The sequence below is a fragment of the Carlito syrichta genome, unplaced genomic scaffold (assembly GCF_000164805.1).
Source record: "Carlito syrichta isolate Samal-C Ts95f unplaced genomic scaffold, Tarsius_syrichta-2.0.1 Scaffold314713, whole genome shotgun sequence".
Classification (NCBI taxonomy): Eukaryota; Metazoa; Chordata; class Mammalia; order Primates; family Tarsiidae; genus Carlito; species Carlito syrichta.
The window spans coordinates 1,104,994-1,124,210 of NW_007258809.1; the positions used below are offsets into that span (position 1 = coordinate 1,104,994).

Below are 19,217 nucleotides of genomic sequence, written 5' to 3' on the forward strand. Positions count from 1 at the left end.
GGCTGGGCGACAGAGTGAGACTCCAACTCAAAAAAAAAAAAAAAGAAAAAGAAAAAAAGCTGCTCTAAAAGAGTGATGCGTAATCTTGTAAGGATAGTGGTGCACTGTAGTGGGATTTGGGTAGAAGTTCTTCATGGAAGTAATCTAAGAGACACTGCAATTCACATGTAATTTATGGCTAAATGTTAAATATGCACCTTGAACCTGATTGTCTTAACCAATGTTGTGGCTGGGCATGATGGCTTATGCCTATAATCCTAGCACTTTGGGAGGCTGAGGCTGGAGGATCACTGTGGGCCTGGCATGGTGGCTCACGTCTGTAATCCCGGCACTTTGGGAGATCAAGGCAGGTGGATTGCTTGGGTCTAGGAGTTGCCCCAAAGACCCCATGTCAGCATGTGTGTGTCAGTGCAGAATACAGGCAGGCGAATTAATGTCCATTTCTTTTCCTCCCCACAGGGCAAAGAAAGAAGGTATGTACGATGCCTGTTTTCTTTCTTTGTTTGTTATTTTTTGCTTGCTCTGTTGTACTACAGAAAAAGGCTCCAACTCAGCACAGAATCAGGGCATGATGATGTCTTGGCAGGCTTTCAACAGCATCATCCGTGGGTGGAATGAAGCAGAGGTTGACTGTAGATGGTGAACAGGAAGGGCAGCGTGCACTGTGTCCTGGCCCGCCCGGGTCTCTCATTTTGTTCCTGCCTGTTCTCTGCCCAGTTTATCTTCCGTCTGCCCAGCTTAAGCACCTAGGCCTGTTCCCCCCACGTGGGGCAGGAATAAGGAACTCTCCATGTGTTAACCGCAGACAGTGTCCACCTGCTGCCGCCCATGGAGGGGTGTCCTGGGACAGCTAATGCCCTGTATTGAACGCATGCCTCTTTTGAAAAAACAAATGATGTTTGATTCTCAGATTCTAGTGGATATGATCATTTTTCATAAATCATATAGGTCAGACAAGTTAGAAAGGAGAGCTGGGGCAGTCGGCTGAGCTGGGAGCACTGAATGATTTCAGGAAAACTGGTCAACTGAGCAAGGTTCATCTTTAGCTCCAGACCTGACAAGATGTCCTATTCTGACTCTGGCCAGCAAGTTGCTGCTGTAAGTCAATGTCAGGATATGAGAAGAGAGGACAAAGAATTGGGAAGTTTTGGTTTTCTTTTTTAATGTTTGCTTTGGCCAAGTGTGGTGTGGTGGCTCATGCCTGTAATTCCAGCACTTTGGAAGACTGAGTGGAAGGATTGCTTGAGCCCAGGAGTTCGAGACCAGCCTAGGCAACATAATGAGACCTCGTCTCTACAAAAAAATAAAAATTAACTTGGCGTGGTGGTGTGCACCTGTAGTCCTAGCTACTCAGGAGACTGAGGTGAAATGATCACTTGAGCCCAGGAGTTTGAGGCTGTGGTGAGCTGGGCTTGTTCTACTGCACTCCAGCCTGGGCAGCAGAGTGAGACTCTGACCAATTAAAAAAAATCGCTTTATTAATCATTGTATCTACAGGCCCGTGTGTATGACATGCTATAGTGTTTCTATTAGTAGGGTTAGAAATTTGATTATAATGGTGATTGAGCATATTAATAAGTGATATTTTTATAAGCTATCTCCAATCTCAGTTAAATAGGGTATAAAAACAATCCCCTTATGAACAAACCTTTCAACCTAATCTCTCTTTCTTATCTTTAAAGCCATTTAAAAGCTAATTTTTTAGGTCCTGTAATAGAAAGTTGAAAAAAGCATTTTGAAAAATTTAATTGTGTGTGTATATTTTATCTGAGAAGATGGAAAGCTGTCAACAAACATGTCCACAGACAGAGCAATTCTCTGCCATGTCTGCAAGACTGAATTCAAAGCCTATTTAGGGGAAATCCCATCGTGGGGGTGGAATTTTAAGGTCAATTTAGCGCCCAAGAAGCTTAACTTCTGTCTGCTCTATTCCCTGCAGAAACGAAGAGTGCAGAGAGAGAGGTTATGGTGGTGAGTATGGGCAGGATGGGGTCCCTGGCATGGATTCTGAGGGTGGGGGACTCCCATCTACCCCCAGGCAGGCCTGCCACAGCTGCGTGGGGTGTTTATCATTCAGGGAGGCTCTTGCATTTGGCCACTGGAACAGATTGCTGTGTGACGGGCTCTTGATAGAATTTGTTCCCTCCACTGAACAAGTCTGCTGATATATTTGCAGAAGAACGGGATTTCATAAATATTGAGTAGCGGTGTTGATTATCTATACCAGCTCTCTAGGAGAGCGAGCTGGGGGAGTGAAGCTTAAAGACCAGAACTGGCACTTCAGCCTTCAGTGGGATTTAATTTTTCTTTGCTCTTCCACTGCCTTGCAGAAAAGTGGTGGAGAAGGAGCACCACTTAGGTCCAGGTTTGGCTCTGCCCACTCAGCCACACGACCCTGGGGGACTCTCTCAGCCTCCGAGTTTTAGATTCCTCACCTATAAAGTGGGATTGAGGGTACCTGCCCTGAGGTAACAGGTGGGGATGTATTTTGAAAGCTGTTAAGCGTCACACAAATGCCAAGTGTTCCAGGCTAGCTGGCAAGTTACCGCGGCACCTCACTCTCTCTTATTATTATTATTTTTTATGAGTCTGATCTGCCTGCTGGAAAGTGATAGAACTTGAGGGTGACTCCCTGCAGCTCTTCCCCTCCCCAAAAAGAAGACTTTGTCATGATCCAAGACCCATAAATTGGTTGAATGAAACGCCAATGCCTCCCTCAACGAGGGGGATCAACGCAAGGCACTGGCATTTTGACTTCAGGCCCTTCTGTCACCTGAGTCCTTATATCTCCTGGTCTGTCTACAGACAAGAGGAAGAGGCAGTTTCTGGTCTCCTGGGCCTTATTGTTTAAAGCAAGAAATTTTGGGGATGCCACTCAGAGATTGCCTTAGAACTATATAATATTAAATTAATCCCACGAAATGAATGCAATTCCCATGACCACAAACAGTGGGGCGGCTTATCTGGTCAAATGAATGAAATCCACATAATCCCCATCTCCTCTCTCTTCAGCATTGGGGAGCTGTGGGGACCTGAGTAGGTGACCATTTATGTGATGAAAACTGGGGACTGAAAGGCTCACTAAACTCCAAACACCATCCTCATTAGTGGGCTAATGGCTCCAGCTTTGGCACCTTTAGAGGGGCATCCTGTGGGGGAAAGGGGGTGTATCCATGAAGACAAGGGGCGTTAGGCAGAGGTCAGACCCCGGAAGGTGGCAGAGCATAGAGCCGAGGATGGGAAGGATGCCTAGCACAGGGCTTAGGTGAGCCCAAAATGTGACCCTGCATTGGCCTAGGCAAAGGGAGGTAGTAGGAGAGGACCAGAGTGCCAGGGTCTTGGAGGTACGAGCACCTGGGGGGGGGGCTCACTGTACCCACCTTGCAAGTCTACCTGACAGTGATCCCACAAGGTCATGTGGGTCTTAGCCCACGTTGTGTGGCATTTCTTCCTTCTATGAAGCTTAGATTTCATTTACTCGGGGTGTTTTCTTAACCCCCAAGGGTGGATTGGCTGCCCCCCCAGCTCCCACCTGTGTCCTATAACATTCTTCATTTCCCCAATCATAGCCTTTTCATGCTGCAGTGTAGCAACTGTCTTTGAATAGCAAGTTCTGTGCAGACAGTAGCCACGCCTGCCTTGTTTACTGCAATGATTCCAGAGTCTAGCACAGTGCCTGTTAAAGATATAAATGTCAAGAAGGCTTTGAGTAAGGAACTTGGGTTGTGAAGACAAGCAGCCCTGCCTGGTAGGAAGTGTCTAGAGTTGTACTTGAAGTTGTCTCTTTCCTCTCCTTAGGAAACTATCCAGATAAACACTGTCTTTGATGGAGAAGCCGTAGATCCAGGTAATTGTGGCAATGCCACCCATATTCCAGTCTAGTAGAATCACAGAGGACCTTAATTCAGTTTCCTGCTCTAAACTCGGTTTGTCAACCCGTTTGTCTACATCGCCTACACAGGGATGACCCTTCTAGGCTAAAATACAACGTGAGATTGGCTCTGAACCCAGCTGACTTGCACTCGCTCAAGCACACAGTGACGTATGTGTGCTTGCGTGAAGCGTCAGTGGGTCTCCACCAGAAGGCTCACGCTCAAGGGCCACACCTCTTTCTTGCCTCCCCTCCTAAATCACCAACCAACTTAGGCAATGGTGAATGCAAGAACCCACATCTTTTTCCTGCACCCTGCCATCCCCATCCTTCCTGAAAGCTCCTAATACCATCTTACTCATCAGTGGAAGACACACAGCAATGGCAAGTATGGCTGCTTTTTTTTTTAGCTCGATTAGGGCCAAGAATTTCCTCTTGGTCGGCAAGATGAACATAAGGTAAAGGCTGGTCTCCGGGGCTCTCATCACCCCCATGAAATCAGCTCCAAATTTAGCTCCTTCACACACATCCCTCCGCTTACAAAGGCTCAATTATAGTCGTGAATAAAGGGAAGGAAGCCGAATTCAGGAGGCAAGTGTGTTGGCTTCCTGCCACCCTCATATGCAAACTGCACGGGTCCTCCTCCGAAGGAGGATGGCTTCTCTCCAGTGACAGGCTGCTGCTGCTGCTGCTGCTGCTGGAATTAAATTTCCCTCTATTATTAGGTACTTGTTACCATAATGTGCCCGCATTAGCATAAGTGCTGGTGGGATCCTGAGCTGAGGGGCCACTCGGGCAGTATGGAAGTGGAAAGAGCAGGGGCTTGCCTTAAACCTGGCCTTCCAGAGCAGAAGCCAGGGAGGACTTTTGAGTTCGTGTGTGTCGTGAACAGGAATAAAAAGGAAGAAATGAGCCAATTGGCCTATGTGAACAAACACATCAATTAGCGTCTGCTGACTCCCACACAATAAAAACGGCCCCCTCGCACCATCTTGAGCAGGGCCAGATTTGTGTGTCTGTGTCTACGAGTCTCTGCTAACCTCACATAAATAAAAATCAAAGTCTTTTCATCCTTACTTGGTGAATTCTGTTAATAGAGGGATTCAAGAATCTTTTATTTTTATTGTTTGTTTATTTATGTATTGAGTCAGAGTCTTACTTTGTCGCCCAGGCTGGAGTGCAGTGTCATGATCACAGGCTCCCTGCAGCCTCAGCCTCCTGGGCTCAGGAGATCCTTCTGCCTCAGCTTCCTGAGTAGCGGGGACTATGGGTGCACGATGCCACACCCAGCTAATTTTTTTATTTTTTATTTTGTAGAGACGAGGTCTCAGTATATTTCCTACACTGGTCTCAAACTCCTGGGCTCAAGCGATCCTCCTGCCTTGCCTCCTGAAATGCTGGGATTACAGGCACGAGCCACCGCATCCAGCCCAGGGATCTTTTAAAGCAAAGGAAACAAATCAGAAAGTAGTGGGTAATGCCATTAGCAATTGAACCTAATTATCAGAAGCTCTTGGAGAGTTCAAGATCTATGTGACCCTCTGGTCCTGCAGTTGAGATGGTCTTGAGATGCTCCTACACCTTTCATTCAGAGAGGTTTGGTGCCTGCTACCTGTGTGGTCCGAGCCTTGCGGCTCATGGGAAGAGCTGGCTGGTGAAGAGTGCTGTGTTATTCCCACGCCCACACTCTGCCTTGGAGATTTGCACCTTCTAGCATCTCATCTCTCCTTGGGAGTTGGAATACAGCAGGGGGAGGAGGGGGAAGAGAGAATCATTTGAATTCTTTGGTCTACAAGATTGTTGTATTTTTCCTCCTAGTGACTGGGGCAATATATGAGTTCAACTCAAACACTGGAGCCAGAAAGTGGAAAGAGCCATTCACTCAAAGGCCAACAAGAAAAGAGCCTGCCCCGCGCCCAGTCGCTGCTGGGGATGGGACTGGGCTGCTGAGAAGTACCAACGAGGAAGAGCACAGACTGCGTGGCAGAGTGCAGGGTGAGGATCCAGGCTTTGGTTGCAGAAATGAGGGCGGCAAGCCCGGTACCCCAAAGAACAGAAACCCAATCCTCACAAGCAAGGCCTCCCCCAAATTTCACCCAATAACGTAGCTGGTGTCTAGTTGCTGGGTCCACAGTGCAGCACAGGGGAGGGGCTTGTCAGCGGCTTGCTGCCTTACCCTAAAGTCCATGGGTGCAGCAGTGGGCAAAAATGTGTGCTGAGGGGATACAGATATCCAGGGTTACACACAAATGGGATGTTTGAACATTTTTTTAAACAAATAGAAAGTGGTTTGATCACACAGTTCCCTTTTTCTGAGATGATACAGAAGAAATTTGTCTCGGGTTTCCGAACTAACTGTGCTTGCAATCAGCAGGATTATTCACTTTTGGATGCAGAATTGTTGTGTGTCTTCTTTGCACTGACCACCAGGAAGCTCTCTTCAGCTCATTTCAAGATGTGAACACGACTTCCTGACATAAATATTGAGGGCCACCCTCACATCTTGTTTCATCTTATTTTTTCTGCCCTTAGTTTAGCACCACCCAGGTTTCTTCACTTATCAGTATGGTTCAACACTGTGTACCTTTATAAGTCACCTCAAATATATTTCAAAAAAAGAGCTGTAAAAAAAAGGATGAATGAATGCTCATTTGGGAAGAGGAAAACACAATAGACACTTTTTTGATTCCTTTTTTATTGAGATACTGTATAACTTGTATTCAATAAAGTGCACAGATCTAAGCTGACTCCTTCCAGAAGCAACTACTATTCTGATTGTTGTCATCATAGATTTGCTTTGCCTCTTTTGAATTTCATATAAATGGAATTACACACAGTGTGCTCTTGTGTGTCTAGCTTCCTTTGCTCTGTATCTGTGAGATCCATCCATGTTGTACTGTAGAGCAGTAGTCCAGTTTTTTTCACTGTTGTGTCTGATTTCATTGTGTGGTTATTCTACTATTTATTTCCCCATTTTTCATTTGGGTGGCTTCTTCAAGTGATTTATGATGATGAATCACAACACTGCAAACTTTCTTTTGCATATCTTTTGGTGAATATAAACATGTATTGCTTCTGAGCATACACCTGGGAGTGGGATTGCCAGGGCAATTGCTGGATGCTGCCAAGAGTTCCAAAATGGTGGCTCCAATTCACACTTCAGCAGCAAACATTGAGAGTTCCAGTTGCTCTGCATCCTTGTCAACACTTGGGATTGTCAGCCCTTTTAGCTTGAGCCATTCTGGTTAAAATTAGTCTTAAAGTGAAATCGTTCTTTTTGCCAAAGATGAAATAACACCAACCTTATAACTTACCTGCCCCACTATTTCCTATGACTGGAGAGGACCACAGGACTCTGAGTGAAGACATATCAGAAGTTCTAGCCAAACCTACAATGCAGACTTTCACTTGCAGGCATGGGCAATGAACTGAGACAAATGATTCTACGATGGAATAGGATGTGGAACTTCTGATGGGTGCCTGGCAAAACCTGAACAAACCTCCCTTGAGCTTTGCGCCCTGCTCCCCAGCTGTTGTGGCTCTGGTTCGGTAACCATGGGTAAGGACTGGGAGCTAGTTCATTAGGACAGCACCCCCTTCCCAGCTGGAGCATCAGGTGAGCATGCACCAGGCCCACAACAGCTTGTGGGAGGCAGAATTCGGGGGACAGCAGCTGCCTGTCTTCTGTGTGCCTGTGTGCCAGTGTGACTTCTCAAGCAAAAGAAACGTTTGTGAGATGCCCTGTCCTGGCCTAGATTGGGTGTGATTTATTAATAAGGGTTGGTTGCCAGGAAACCCCCTTGAATGAGTTTAAATTTTGCAAAAGAAGGCAGAGTTGCTCACTCGTAGGTTAAAGTGGGTGAAGTGGCTGATTACCCATTTAAGGCTTTGCCAGTCTGTGGGGCCCTGAGTCAAATACCTTCCTCAGAAGCTCTCAGCTTCAATTCAAGTAAAATGAGGCTCTGAGAAGGCTGAAGGGGAACTTAATAACTGTTTATAAGCCCATTAAGGATGATTAAAAGGAGGGTGGTGAGCAGCTGTTCTTCCTTCTCCGGTGATGACAGGGCAAGAGGGAATTGTGCTTAGTGGCCAGAGAAGAGATTTGAGTTAGGCACAGGGAGGGACTTCCCTAAGGCTGGGACTGTCTGAAGAGCTCAGTGTCTTCCCTGATGACTGGCAGGAAGAGCTAATTGTCTCCCAAGCCCCAAGCCGAGCTCTGAGGAACACAAGAAATGGGGACAAGAATGCAGCAGGAGGAGAGAAAATGTAACCCCACTTTTCTTTTGCATATTTGGCTATCTGATTAGGGAAAATCCAGAAGTCTGAGGTCTAGGGCTGAGGCCATTTGGTTTCTAACATTTACCAGGTTTGAAAAAAGAAAGGTTATCTGAATAAGATGAAGCCAGCAGCCACTGAGGAGCCTGAGAAAGTTTTCTCACATTTCCCTTCCAAGGCCTTCAACGCCTATGAGTTGACTATAGCCAGTTTTACTTTCCTCATTCTGATTCATTATAAAATTGGCGTAAATACATTCAGGAATGAGACCATGTGGTTGAAGGCTCTGAAGTGGCATGGTTAATTCTGACGCTGGAGCTTTTTGTTGTGCTCAGGAGAACATAGGGTCCACAACTCAGTCCACCTATTTGGAAAGCATGTGTGGTTCACAAACATACACTGGGAAATGACGCCTTTGTGACTCGGAGCTCTCTTTCCAGGCTGCACTTCTATTGTTTGTCTTTTCACTTAATGTGCTTTGTAATGGCTGCGACAATTAAGCGACAGAATGTGCAGACGTTGAAAATGATCGCTGTTGAAACTTGGTGTTTCTCATTTCAAACTTAGCATGTGTGTTTATGCCTCCTATTTGTTCAAGAAATATTTATGGAGCAGCTACTGTGTGATCCATGAGTAAAGTGAACAGCTCCCATCCTGCCCTTGCGAGGCTTACATTCTGTTTCTGTAACTGAGTTGAGCCTGCTGAAACACTGTTCCAAAGGGCTATGTGTCTGGTTGCACCCTGGCCTGTTTGTTTCTCAGCTCCTTGAGTGTCCTGTCTGAGAGAGGAAATTAACTCAAGCCTGGCGTCTCTTTCCAGATAATTCAGAACTGGTCACAGTGTCTCATGCCTGTAATTCTAGCACTTTGAGAGGTTGAAGTGAGAGGATTGCTTGAGCCCAGGAGTTCAAGACCAGCCTGGGCAACATATCGAGACCTCGTCTCTACAAAAAAAATAAAGAAATTAGCCAGGCGTGAGAGTGTACATCTGTAGTCCCAGCAACTCTGGAGGCTGAGGCAGAAGGATCACCTGAGGCCTAGGAGGTTGAGGCTGTGGTGTACTGTGATCGTGCCACTGCACTCCAGCCTAGGCGACAGAGTGAGATGTCAACTAAAAAAAAAAAAAATTAACTTTATGGGAAGCCCTTGTCGGAAAATAGCTGAGATGCCCAAGTAGGACTCCAAGTCTTGGGTTATCAGGCCCCCATCCTGCTAGTAAACCTCCAGATGGCAGCTCCGAGCCAGGTGTGACTTCCGCGTGCAGAAGGGGAAGGAATCTTGACATCAGTGAGATATTTGATGTGGTGTTCAGGGAAAAGGTAAAAAACACGGGGAGTAGGGGAGACCCAGATGATCGAGACCCTCCTATGTTGGGGTCAAGATGTGTTGGGGTCAAGATGTGGCTCCAGCCCCAAGGGACTCATCCGATTGGGAAGATGACTGGCTCATTAAAAAGACAGCCAGCTACCACACAGGCACTTTATGGGGAATATGAAATGAGCTCCATACACAGTCAGTGCCAGAGAAATTAGACACAGGCCCGGGGAAGTCCCTGAAAGTATAATGAGATACCTGGAACCTGTAAAGGTCTTGGAGGTGGAGATGGATTTAAAACGGGGGAGAAGAGAATAGAAATTCTGGACAAAAGCTAAAGCATTTAGACTCCTGGTTTTCAATCCAGTTTCAGCCAATAGTTGGTTTGTGTGGCCCAGAGTAGCTTAATGCTGAGTACGTAGCAAGCACTCAACAAACATCTATAGAAGTGGATTGAGTTAAGCAGGCTTGTAGTGTTTATTTTATTTTATTTATTTTATTATTATTTATTATTATTATTTTTTTGAGTTGGAGTCTCACTCTAACGCCCAGGCTGGAGTGGCACACTCATGGCCACCCCAGTGTCAACCTGCTGGGCTCTGGCGATCCTTTCACCTCAGATTTCCAAGTAACCGAAACTACCGGCGCGTGCTACCATGCCCAGCTAATTTTTTATTGTAGAGACGAAGTCTTGCTAAATTGCCCAGGCTGGTCTTGAACCTGCGGGCTCAGGAAATCCACTTGCCTCAGTCTCCCAAAGTGCGGGGATTACAGACTGAGCCACAGAGTCCAGTCTTTTTTATTTTTTTAATTTTATTTTATGATAGAGATGTAGGGTACAAGTAAGGATTAACTACACAAGTGGGCGACATGCAGGTGAAGTTTGGGCCTTCAACTAGCCCTCCCTTCCTCTGGTTTGGGACCAGATACTCTCTGTGTTGTTATGTACCCTCCTCCTTCCTCCCCTAGCAGTGCCCAGCAACTGCCAATCCCTCCCTTGTGCTAATGTGAGTAATGTTCAGTAATGTTGTATTCAGTTCCTTGTTTCTGTGATAGATCACTAAGTATGATGGTCTCCAACTTCATCCAATTTGCTGTGAAGTCCATGATTTTGTTCTTCTTTATAGCTGCATAATACTCCATCATGTATATGTACCATATTTTCTTTATCCAATCCACTTTCGATTGATAGTAGAGTTGATGCCATGTTTTTGCTATTGTGAATAGTGCGGCTAGAAACATGCACGTGCAGGTGTCTTTTTGGTAGAACAATTTATGTTCTCGGGCATATCCCCAAGAGAGAGATTGCTGGATCATATGGAAGGTCAATTTTTAGTTCTTTTAGGAATTGCCACACTGCTTTCCAAAGAGGTTGAATTAGCTTGCACTCCCACCAATTGTAGTTGTTTTTTACTCCAGGTAACATAGCAGAGTCACAACTTTTCTAACTAGATCTAGGTAAACATCATCAACAACAAATAGTTACTGAGGACCTACCAGGTATCTGGCACTATTCTAGGCTCTGGGAATACGGCAGTAAATAAACCAATGCCTTTAGTGTCTATATTCTAGTGAGGTATGTGAGACTGAACAGACAACTGGGCCATATGTAAATGGCTGGACCACAAGTAAAAATAGAACTCTGACTGCAGCCTGCGGCCACCTGCCCAGCAAACCCACTCTCTTACCTACAGTAAACACTTTAAGAAGCCAGCCCCCTATGAGATTTGCAGGGGCCAGACATATCTCTAGCGACAATCTAGGAAACTAAACAAGAACCCCTGTAACAATGGGCCCCAAATGCCCAAGACTTCATTAATAACTGACAGCTCGCCTAATTTTTGTGCCCATGTCCAACTTAGGGCCAATCAGAGAAAGCCACATAGGAGGGGGGAACCCAAAAAACCCAGATTCGTGTTTTGGAGGGCAGACCCCTTGTAATACAGGTTCCCCCCCGCCTGGTAAGTGTTCTGGAAACCCATCAGCATCAGTGTACCAGCTAGCGTTGTTGTGAGAGGCTGAGTTTGGCTTCAGTGAATCTTTTTGGAGATTCTTTCAATGTGTTTGCCCATTTCATGATGGGTGATTTACACACCTGCCCACACTGCACTGAGTGTTCAGCAGCTTTTGACCAAAACTGCCGTGAGCCCCGTGCCCCACCCTCTCTATTCACCCAATCTTCCCCCAACTGACTTTTTTTCCCCCCTGGATGAAAAAAATTCTCAAAGGGAAACGTTTCGCCAATGTGGGAGAGATGAAACAAAGAACAACAGAAGCACTAAAAAGTGTCAACATCGACGAGTTCAAAAACTGTCTTGAGTAGTGGAAAAAGCATCTCGATAGATGTATTGCCTCAAACAGAGAGTACTGTGAAGGTGACTGAGGTTTAAACTTATAAGAATAAATACACAATTTTTAATAAATAAATTCTGGTTTTTGGGGTCTCCACTCATATGTTAATGGTGGTAAAAGACATTGAGAAAATAAATAGAGTGGGGGTTATGAAGGGCAGGACGGCCACTTTCTTTTTTAATTTTTTTTGAGTCGGAGTCTCACTCTGTCGCCCAGGCTGGAGGGCAGTGGCTGCTCCCGGTCACCGCAGCCTCAACCTGCTGGGCTCCGGTGATCCTTCCGCCTCAGCCTTCCAAGTAGCTGGAACTACAAGCACGCACTACCATGCCCGGCTGATTTTTTGATTTATTGTAGAGATGAAGTCTCGTCAAGTTGCCTAGGTGGGTCTCGAACCCTCGGGCTCAGGCAATCCACTCACCTCAGCCTCCCAAAGGTTGAGCCACCAAGCCCGGCAGGAGGGCCACTTTCAACAGGCAATCAAGGAAGGCCCCTGTGGTAAGGGGAAAATCCAGCATGTGAGAGGAGGCCTGGCAGAAGACAGAAGAACCTTGAATGTAGTGAAGGGAGGGGTAAGGACAAGTTGAGGAACAGTGGGAGGAACAGAATGATGAGCACAGGGACACAGGAGATGCCTTCAGAGCTGCGTGTGTGGAAAGGTGGGTGAGTGCCTGTGTAGTGTGTGATGGGGTTGGGGATGGGAACATGGGGACTGTGGGGGGTGGGGAGGGGTTTGCCCATGGGGCCTTTGGGACCATTGTAAGGACTTAGGCTTTTGCTCTGAGTGTGGTGGGAGCCATTGCAGGCGGTTGGGCAGAGAAGGACCATAACTTAGTTATGCTTTGAAAGGATCTCTCTGTGGATTTGAGAACAGACTTAAGGAAAGTGGAGAACAAGGGTAGAAGTAGGGAGACCAGTTACGTGGCAAAGGTAGAAGATGGTAGAAACCTCGTGGGGCATTTTTGAAGGAGGGACCCAGATACAGAAGAAGTCCTGAGTTCTCTTGGGCCTTATTCCTGCATAAGATCAAGCTTCCCCAGTGGGTGTAGCTACTCCCTCGGTGGAATCTACCAGATTCAGTGATTGTAGATACCACTGAGCAGTGCTCCCAAGTGTGACTGCCCTTCATGGTCTGAGACAGGAGATGGTGGTTGTGTAGGAACACAGGAGAGGGTTGGGAGAGCAAAGAGAACCCCTCAGTGTTTCTGGCACATTTCACTTCTTGTCAAAATTCCAGAAAATGCTCTGAGGAACTAGGAAATGGGTCTGCCTGGTGTGTTCTAGGTCTGGATTTCTGTGCCTGGCTATAAAAATGTCTGCAAGCCCCTCTGTCTGCAATCTGTCTGGTTAAACATCAGGAGACCTGAGTTTTAAGAACCTTCCCAACTTTTGTCTTTGGCTCCCTGAAGAGTCTAAGTGCTTAGAAAACCTGTCTGTTTGGGGGAACAGAGGGAGATAAGTGTGTCCTGGAAAACTGAAGCTCTATGCCCACATTTTTGGAGATAGTCCCTACTTAAGATGGTGTATCCACCAGGCATAGTGGCTCACACCTGCAATCTAGCACCCTGGGAAGCTGAAGCGGGAGGAATGCTTGAGCCCAGGAGTTCAAGACCAGCCTGGGCAACATAGTGAGACTTTGTCTCCACAAAAGAAAAAAAGAAATCAAAAAATTAACCGGGTAAGGTGGCGCATGTCTGTAGTCCTAGCTACTTGGGCGGTCCCAGGAAGTTGAGGTTACAGTGAGCTGTGATGGTGTCACTGCACTCCATCCTGGGCGACAAAGTGACATTCCAAAAAAAAAAAAAAAACCAAAAAAAACATGGTGTATCCTACTTTCCCCATGAGGACAAACTGTAATGGTCAGTCCTGATGTTTAGTTTGAAAAACATGGTCCCTGTCACTCTTGAGACCAAGACGAGGCAGGCTTGAGGGCTGTGTCTTCTTCCTGTGGGGCCGAATGCTAGGCTTTGCTAGGTGGGGCCGGCTGGGGGCTCAGAGCAAGGGGCCCAGCCCTGTGCTTTAAGAGCGTCCTGTCCTGTGAGGTTTGGGTTGGAGTCTGAACTTTTGATTTCTGTGGTATTCAGAGGCAGTCTATGGCTGCGAGAGCCCCTCAGAACCGGGCACAGATGAGGGAAGGAAACTGGTTGATCCGATGTCCAAAGTCTCCACTCCCTGCACGGCTCATGTCATTTGTTGATCCACGGTTGGAGAACATTCCAGCTGGGATGCTCTTTTTTTAGATAACAGTTTTATTGTGATTTGATTCATATACCACAAGATCCAGTGGTTTTTTGATATTCACAGAGTTGTGCGACCATCATCATCTAATTCCAAAACATTTTCATCAGTCCCCAGATAAATTCCTCACCATAAGCAGTCATTCCCCATCCTGGCCATTGGCATCTGCTAATCCGCTTCCCATCTCTATTGATGTGCCTGTAATGGATGTGTCATATAAATGGAATCATACAATGTTCATCCTTTTGTGTCTGGCTTATCTTACTTAGCACAATTTTTCAAGTTTTTTTTTTTTTTGAGTTGGAGTCTTATTCTGTTCCCCAGGCTGGAGTGCAGTGGCACACTCATGACCACTGCAGCTTCAACCTGTTGGGCTCAGGTGATCCTTCTGCCTCAGCCTTCCAAGTAGCAGGAACCATGGGTGCATGCCACCACACCCAGCTTATTTTTTGATGTATTGTAGAGACGAGGTTTCGCCACGTTGCCCAGGCTGGTCTCGAACTCCTGGGTTCAGGCAATCCTCTCTCTTTGGCCTCCCAAAGTGCTGGAATGACAGGTGTGAGACACGGCTCCTGGCTGTTTTCAAGATTTATCACCATTGTAGATGTATTAGTACTTCATTCGTTTTTATGACAGAATTACAGTCTATTGCATGAATATGCCACATTTTATTTATCCATTCTTCAGTTGATGGATATCTGGGTTGTTTCTACCTTCTGGCTATTATAGATAATGCTGCAATGAACGTCTGTGCACAAGTTCTTATGTGGACATACGTTCTCATTTCTCTCAGGTATATATACCCAGGAATGGAATTGCTGGGTCATATGGTAACTCTATGTTTACCTTTTTAAGAACCTGCCAGACTGTCTTCCACTGTGGCTGCACCATTTCACATTACCACCAGCAGCACATGCAGGTTTCATAAGCTTTTCCAACAGATAAATGAGGTACCCTCAGCCTGGGTGGCAGCATCAGGCATTCAGCCCTTCCCAGATTCTGCCTACTTCAGCTGGAGGACTCTGAGCATGGTCAGGTTTGCTGGTGGACCAGACACCCGAGCGGCCCGCAGATGGGCTTCTGGAAACCTCATGATTGCAATGACATGCCCAGCATGAGCCAGGTGCTCCACCTACATGACCCCCTGATCCTCACTGCACTTTTCTGAGGATGGTCTACACTTTGAGGATTATATGCATTTTACAGGTGAGAAAACCGAAGGTTAGAGAGTAGAGATGACTTGTCTGGAGGTCGCAGAGCCAGGACAACTGTGTGTGCCTCCTCTGATTCTAGGGTTCAGCAATGGCCTTTGATTAGATCTTTGTCCTGATGAAAAGAAGGTTCAGGTGACTGGACACCCAGCTGAACCCCTGGCCAAATAGCTCTCAGCCCCAAACGGCCAAGGCTTCTCATGGCTGTGGAAATCAACCCTTCACAGGTCCATACCAGCCTCTGGACAAGCGCTGTGCTCTGAGAGTGGCCTGTCCTGCAAGGCTTGGGTTGGAGTCTGAAATAGACACTGGCCTCCTGCAGCCCTGCCAAGCACAGCACACAGCTTTTGGGCAACATAAGAGGCAAAGCGTATTCTTTTCTCTGTTCTGTGCACATTCCCCACTGTCTGCCACTCAACAAAAGCAGTTTCATCTTGACTATGATTATTCAAGTGTTTTCCAAGCCGAGATCCAGGTCACCGAGAAACAGCCTCTTCCCAGAGGCTGACAGGGCTGCAGTGACCCACGTTGGCCAGCAGGGGCACAGCCTCACTTTTTGTCTTTTAGCCTCTGGTGAGTGGTCCAGAAATGCCCCTTGTAAACGACGGGCTCTTCCATCCTTCTGCTTTTCCCCAAGCTTTCCAGGGGATGTGACCTCAGGACCTGCGGAGAGCAGCCACAGGGCACCCAAGGTCAGGATTCCACCCTGTGGCCACTCCCCAAAAACCACGGCAGCAATGTGGTAACTGGAAACCAGGGAGTGTCTTACCAAATCTTCTGGAGGCCGGAGTGAGTGGCCGCTCCACCCACAAGTGGCCTTTGTCTGAAAGGCCTCAGGATAGCTATCGTGGCATTTTGCCAAGCAAGCTATGGCTGTTGACCAAGACAGCTCCCAGCTGGGCTTGGAACAAGTTGATCACTGTTGACATAAATAGAGAGGACAAGAATCCACGAGATGCTTGGTATCTCTGAACACATACCCCTGAATTTTGTTTCCTTGATATGCCGTCTTGCCACAGGCTCAGGAGAGTCAAGGTCCCAGATCTATGACTTTGGTTGAGTATGTGTTCATGTGACCAGGTAAGTGTCCCCGAAGTCATAATAAAAATCACTTTGTGTTTACAGGATGCCTGCTACATGCCAGATCCTGTGGGGGCTTCACATTTATGATTCTACTTAATGTATGCATCTGTAGACACTACCTAATTTACACATGAAGACTTGAGACTCAGAAAACGTAAGTTACCTGCCAAAGGTCTCACAGTGAGTGGCAGAGGGAGCCAGAATCTGAAAGCAGGCCTGACTTTTAAGCCCCTGTATGCCAGGAATAGGGCCTGAAAGACCTGGTAAGATCATGGAGCTCTTGCTGCTCCCACACCAACACTGCCTTAATCGTGTGGCTTCTTTGAAGGAAGAGGGCCGGTGGCTCAAGCCTGTAATCCCAGCACTTTGGGAGGCCAAGGTCAGGGGGTTGCCTGAACCCATGGGTTCAAGAACAGCCTGGGCAACTTGGCGAGACCTCATTTCTACAATAAATCAAAAAATTAGCCAGGCATGGTAGAGTGCCTGTAGTTCTGGCTACTTGGAAGGCTGAGGCGGAAGGATCGCCTGAGCCCAGCAGGTCGAGGCTTTGGTGGCCATGAACACTGCACTCCATTCTGGGCGACAGAGTGAGACTCCAACTCAAAAATAAAAAATAAAAAAAAATAAAAGAAGAGGGCAAGGCTGGGAGTGGACTCAAAAGGGGAGGGTAATGACAAGGTGTAAGCCAATTTATTTGGGAGCTGATGTGGGTACCTTGAAATTAAGGACTGAAGGAGGCTTCCGGGATGGGGATCTTTGCACTGAGCAGCGCGTTGGTGTCACTGGGCATCAGGAGAGGAAGATTGAAAAGGGGGGCTGAAGACGAGGGAAGAGACGGAAGAGAGGCAGAGGCTGTCCGCCGGAAGACTTGCAGGGGGGCCCCCTGCCTCGGGGACCGGCAGGAGCATGCACAACCTTCATTCCCTCGAGCAGGGCCAACAAAGGGCAGCTGAATCACAGTATTTCTCAAGAAATAAAAATTCCTAGCACACCCCTGGGGCCTCGGGGAGAAAAACTGACAACGTGTTGATTGAAAACAGACCCAGCTGACGTGCGCCCGCAGGGTGAGGCCCCGCTCTCACGGGTTCACAGCGACACCTAGCGGTACCCAGGGGCACTGCCGCCTGTGCGGAAATGGGTGGTGGGTGGCAGGGAGACGCGGGCCGTTCAGAAGATTTGGGGTCTGCAGCAGACATTCTCTTTTTTCTCCTGCTGTCAAAGCCCACATTTTGCACAAGTGTCCGCCTTCGTCCTTTATGAAACATGTTAATATCAAGAGGGAAGTTCCGCACATGGCCAAGGGTGGGGGTATGGGACCCCTAGGGAAAGCCTGGACTTTCTAATGCTCACCCCAAGAGTCGCCAGGTATGCACATTCAACTGGCTAGATTTTCTGAAGTGGTCATTAATTCCTCTGTTTTTATTCTTTTCGTTTGTATATAGTTAGATGTATCTAATGGTAATAACTTGAGATTACTTTTGCACAATAAATGATCCAGGCAGACATTTGTCAGTCTACGTGTTCAGAAAATATAATGACTGTGTGTCTATATTAAGGGCAAAGACCTGAGCTTCCATAGTGACCCTGATCAATAAATCTGCTTAAAAATGAAAACTACACGTCTCTTTCTGGATAAAGGCACTTTAACATTTTACTTTCCATCCTTGCCATTTAAGCTCTGGGTAATTTCCTTGTCTGAAAGCTCCCTGGGGACAGAGCATGTCCAGTGTTCTCACAGTGCCTGGGACACAGATGATACTCAAAAACGATTTCTTAACTGAATGACTCCAGCTCCTGAGCGAGCAGTGAACTAGCCACAGGAGGCAAGCCTGGTGAGTCAATCCCCTGGAAGTGCCTCTAGAGGAAATTTATCAGACTAGGAAGACACCTGCTAGGGATCCCACACCTGGCAGCCTAGCTTCTTGTTAATAGCCGGGGGTGGTTTGTGGTGAAATAGGAACCCAGTGTGGCTTTTGGTGAGTTCTAGAACAAGGCCTATTAAATGTCTGTGGGTTGGCATTCCCGGGAGGACTCCACCTGGTCATTCTTTCCAGATCCCCTCAAAATCTGGGCTGGAGACTCTCCATTTGAAACACAAGCCATGAGCATCTGTGAGCCAATCTTGCAGGGTAGGAAACCACTACCCCAAGCTACATTTTGTCCACGTTTTGTTGGCCAGTTTGTGTTGTGTTTGCTGAGTTTCTTTGTTCACAAAGAACAGGGATTCACAAATTTCTTGGGAGGCTACGTATGAAAATAAAAAGCCTTGGCTCCATTGCTTGGTCTCTCCACAACCCAGAAGAGGGAGATGACTTGTCTGTTCCAGGGGTGGTATGGTGGATGGGGGTCACATTGGTGCCAGCAGCCCAGTATCATTTGAAGAGACTTCTTATTTGAGAAATATGCCACTTCACCAGGGTGGAGATCAGAACTCAGTTACCCAGACCCCTTTGCTGCTGACACCAGCTAGGACACAGGCATGGGACACAGGCCCTGCCGATTGGATGCAGCATCGCGTGACTTCAGTCTGGAGGAGTGAGAAAGGCAATGGAATGGCGTCTGAGTAGGATCGCTACGTGGGGACAGGGTGGAGCGCTGCAGAGGGACACGGAACCCAGAGGCAGCGCGGGCAGAGGTGCTCGCAATAACATGCACCAAAGGCCTCGGGGCCAAGCCTGTGACCAGACAGGTGGGAATTTGTTGTTCGTGGCGGCAGATCCCCAAGCCCCATTTCTCCGACCTTGCGAGAGATTCTGTGAGTCACTCATATGCTTCAATAAAATTGTTTTCTATTTAAAAAACCAGAGTGGGTTTTGTTGTTGGTAGATAAGAATTGTGATTGAGAAACCCATCATGAAAATATGGTTAGACCTCAT

The 19,217-nt window shown here is 47.1% G+C and overlaps 1 protein-coding gene across 1 annotated transcript in view; it reads left to right on the plus strand.

Moving 5' to 3' along the window:
- CDHR3 (cadherin related family member 3) overlaps positions 1-19,217 on the plus strand; it is a 90,665-nt gene that overhangs the window by 64,789 nt on the left and 6,659 nt on the right. The window contains exons 16-19 of the mRNA XM_021719450.1: positions 460-473; positions 1,940-1,971; positions 3,799-3,847; positions 5,690-5,911. Of these exons, the coding sequence (XP_021575125.1) occupies positions 460-473; positions 1,940-1,971; positions 3,799-3,847; positions 5,690-5,911 (317 nt within the window). The remainder of the gene's footprint in view (positions 1-459; positions 474-1,939; positions 1,972-3,798; positions 3,848-5,689; positions 5,912-19,217) is intronic.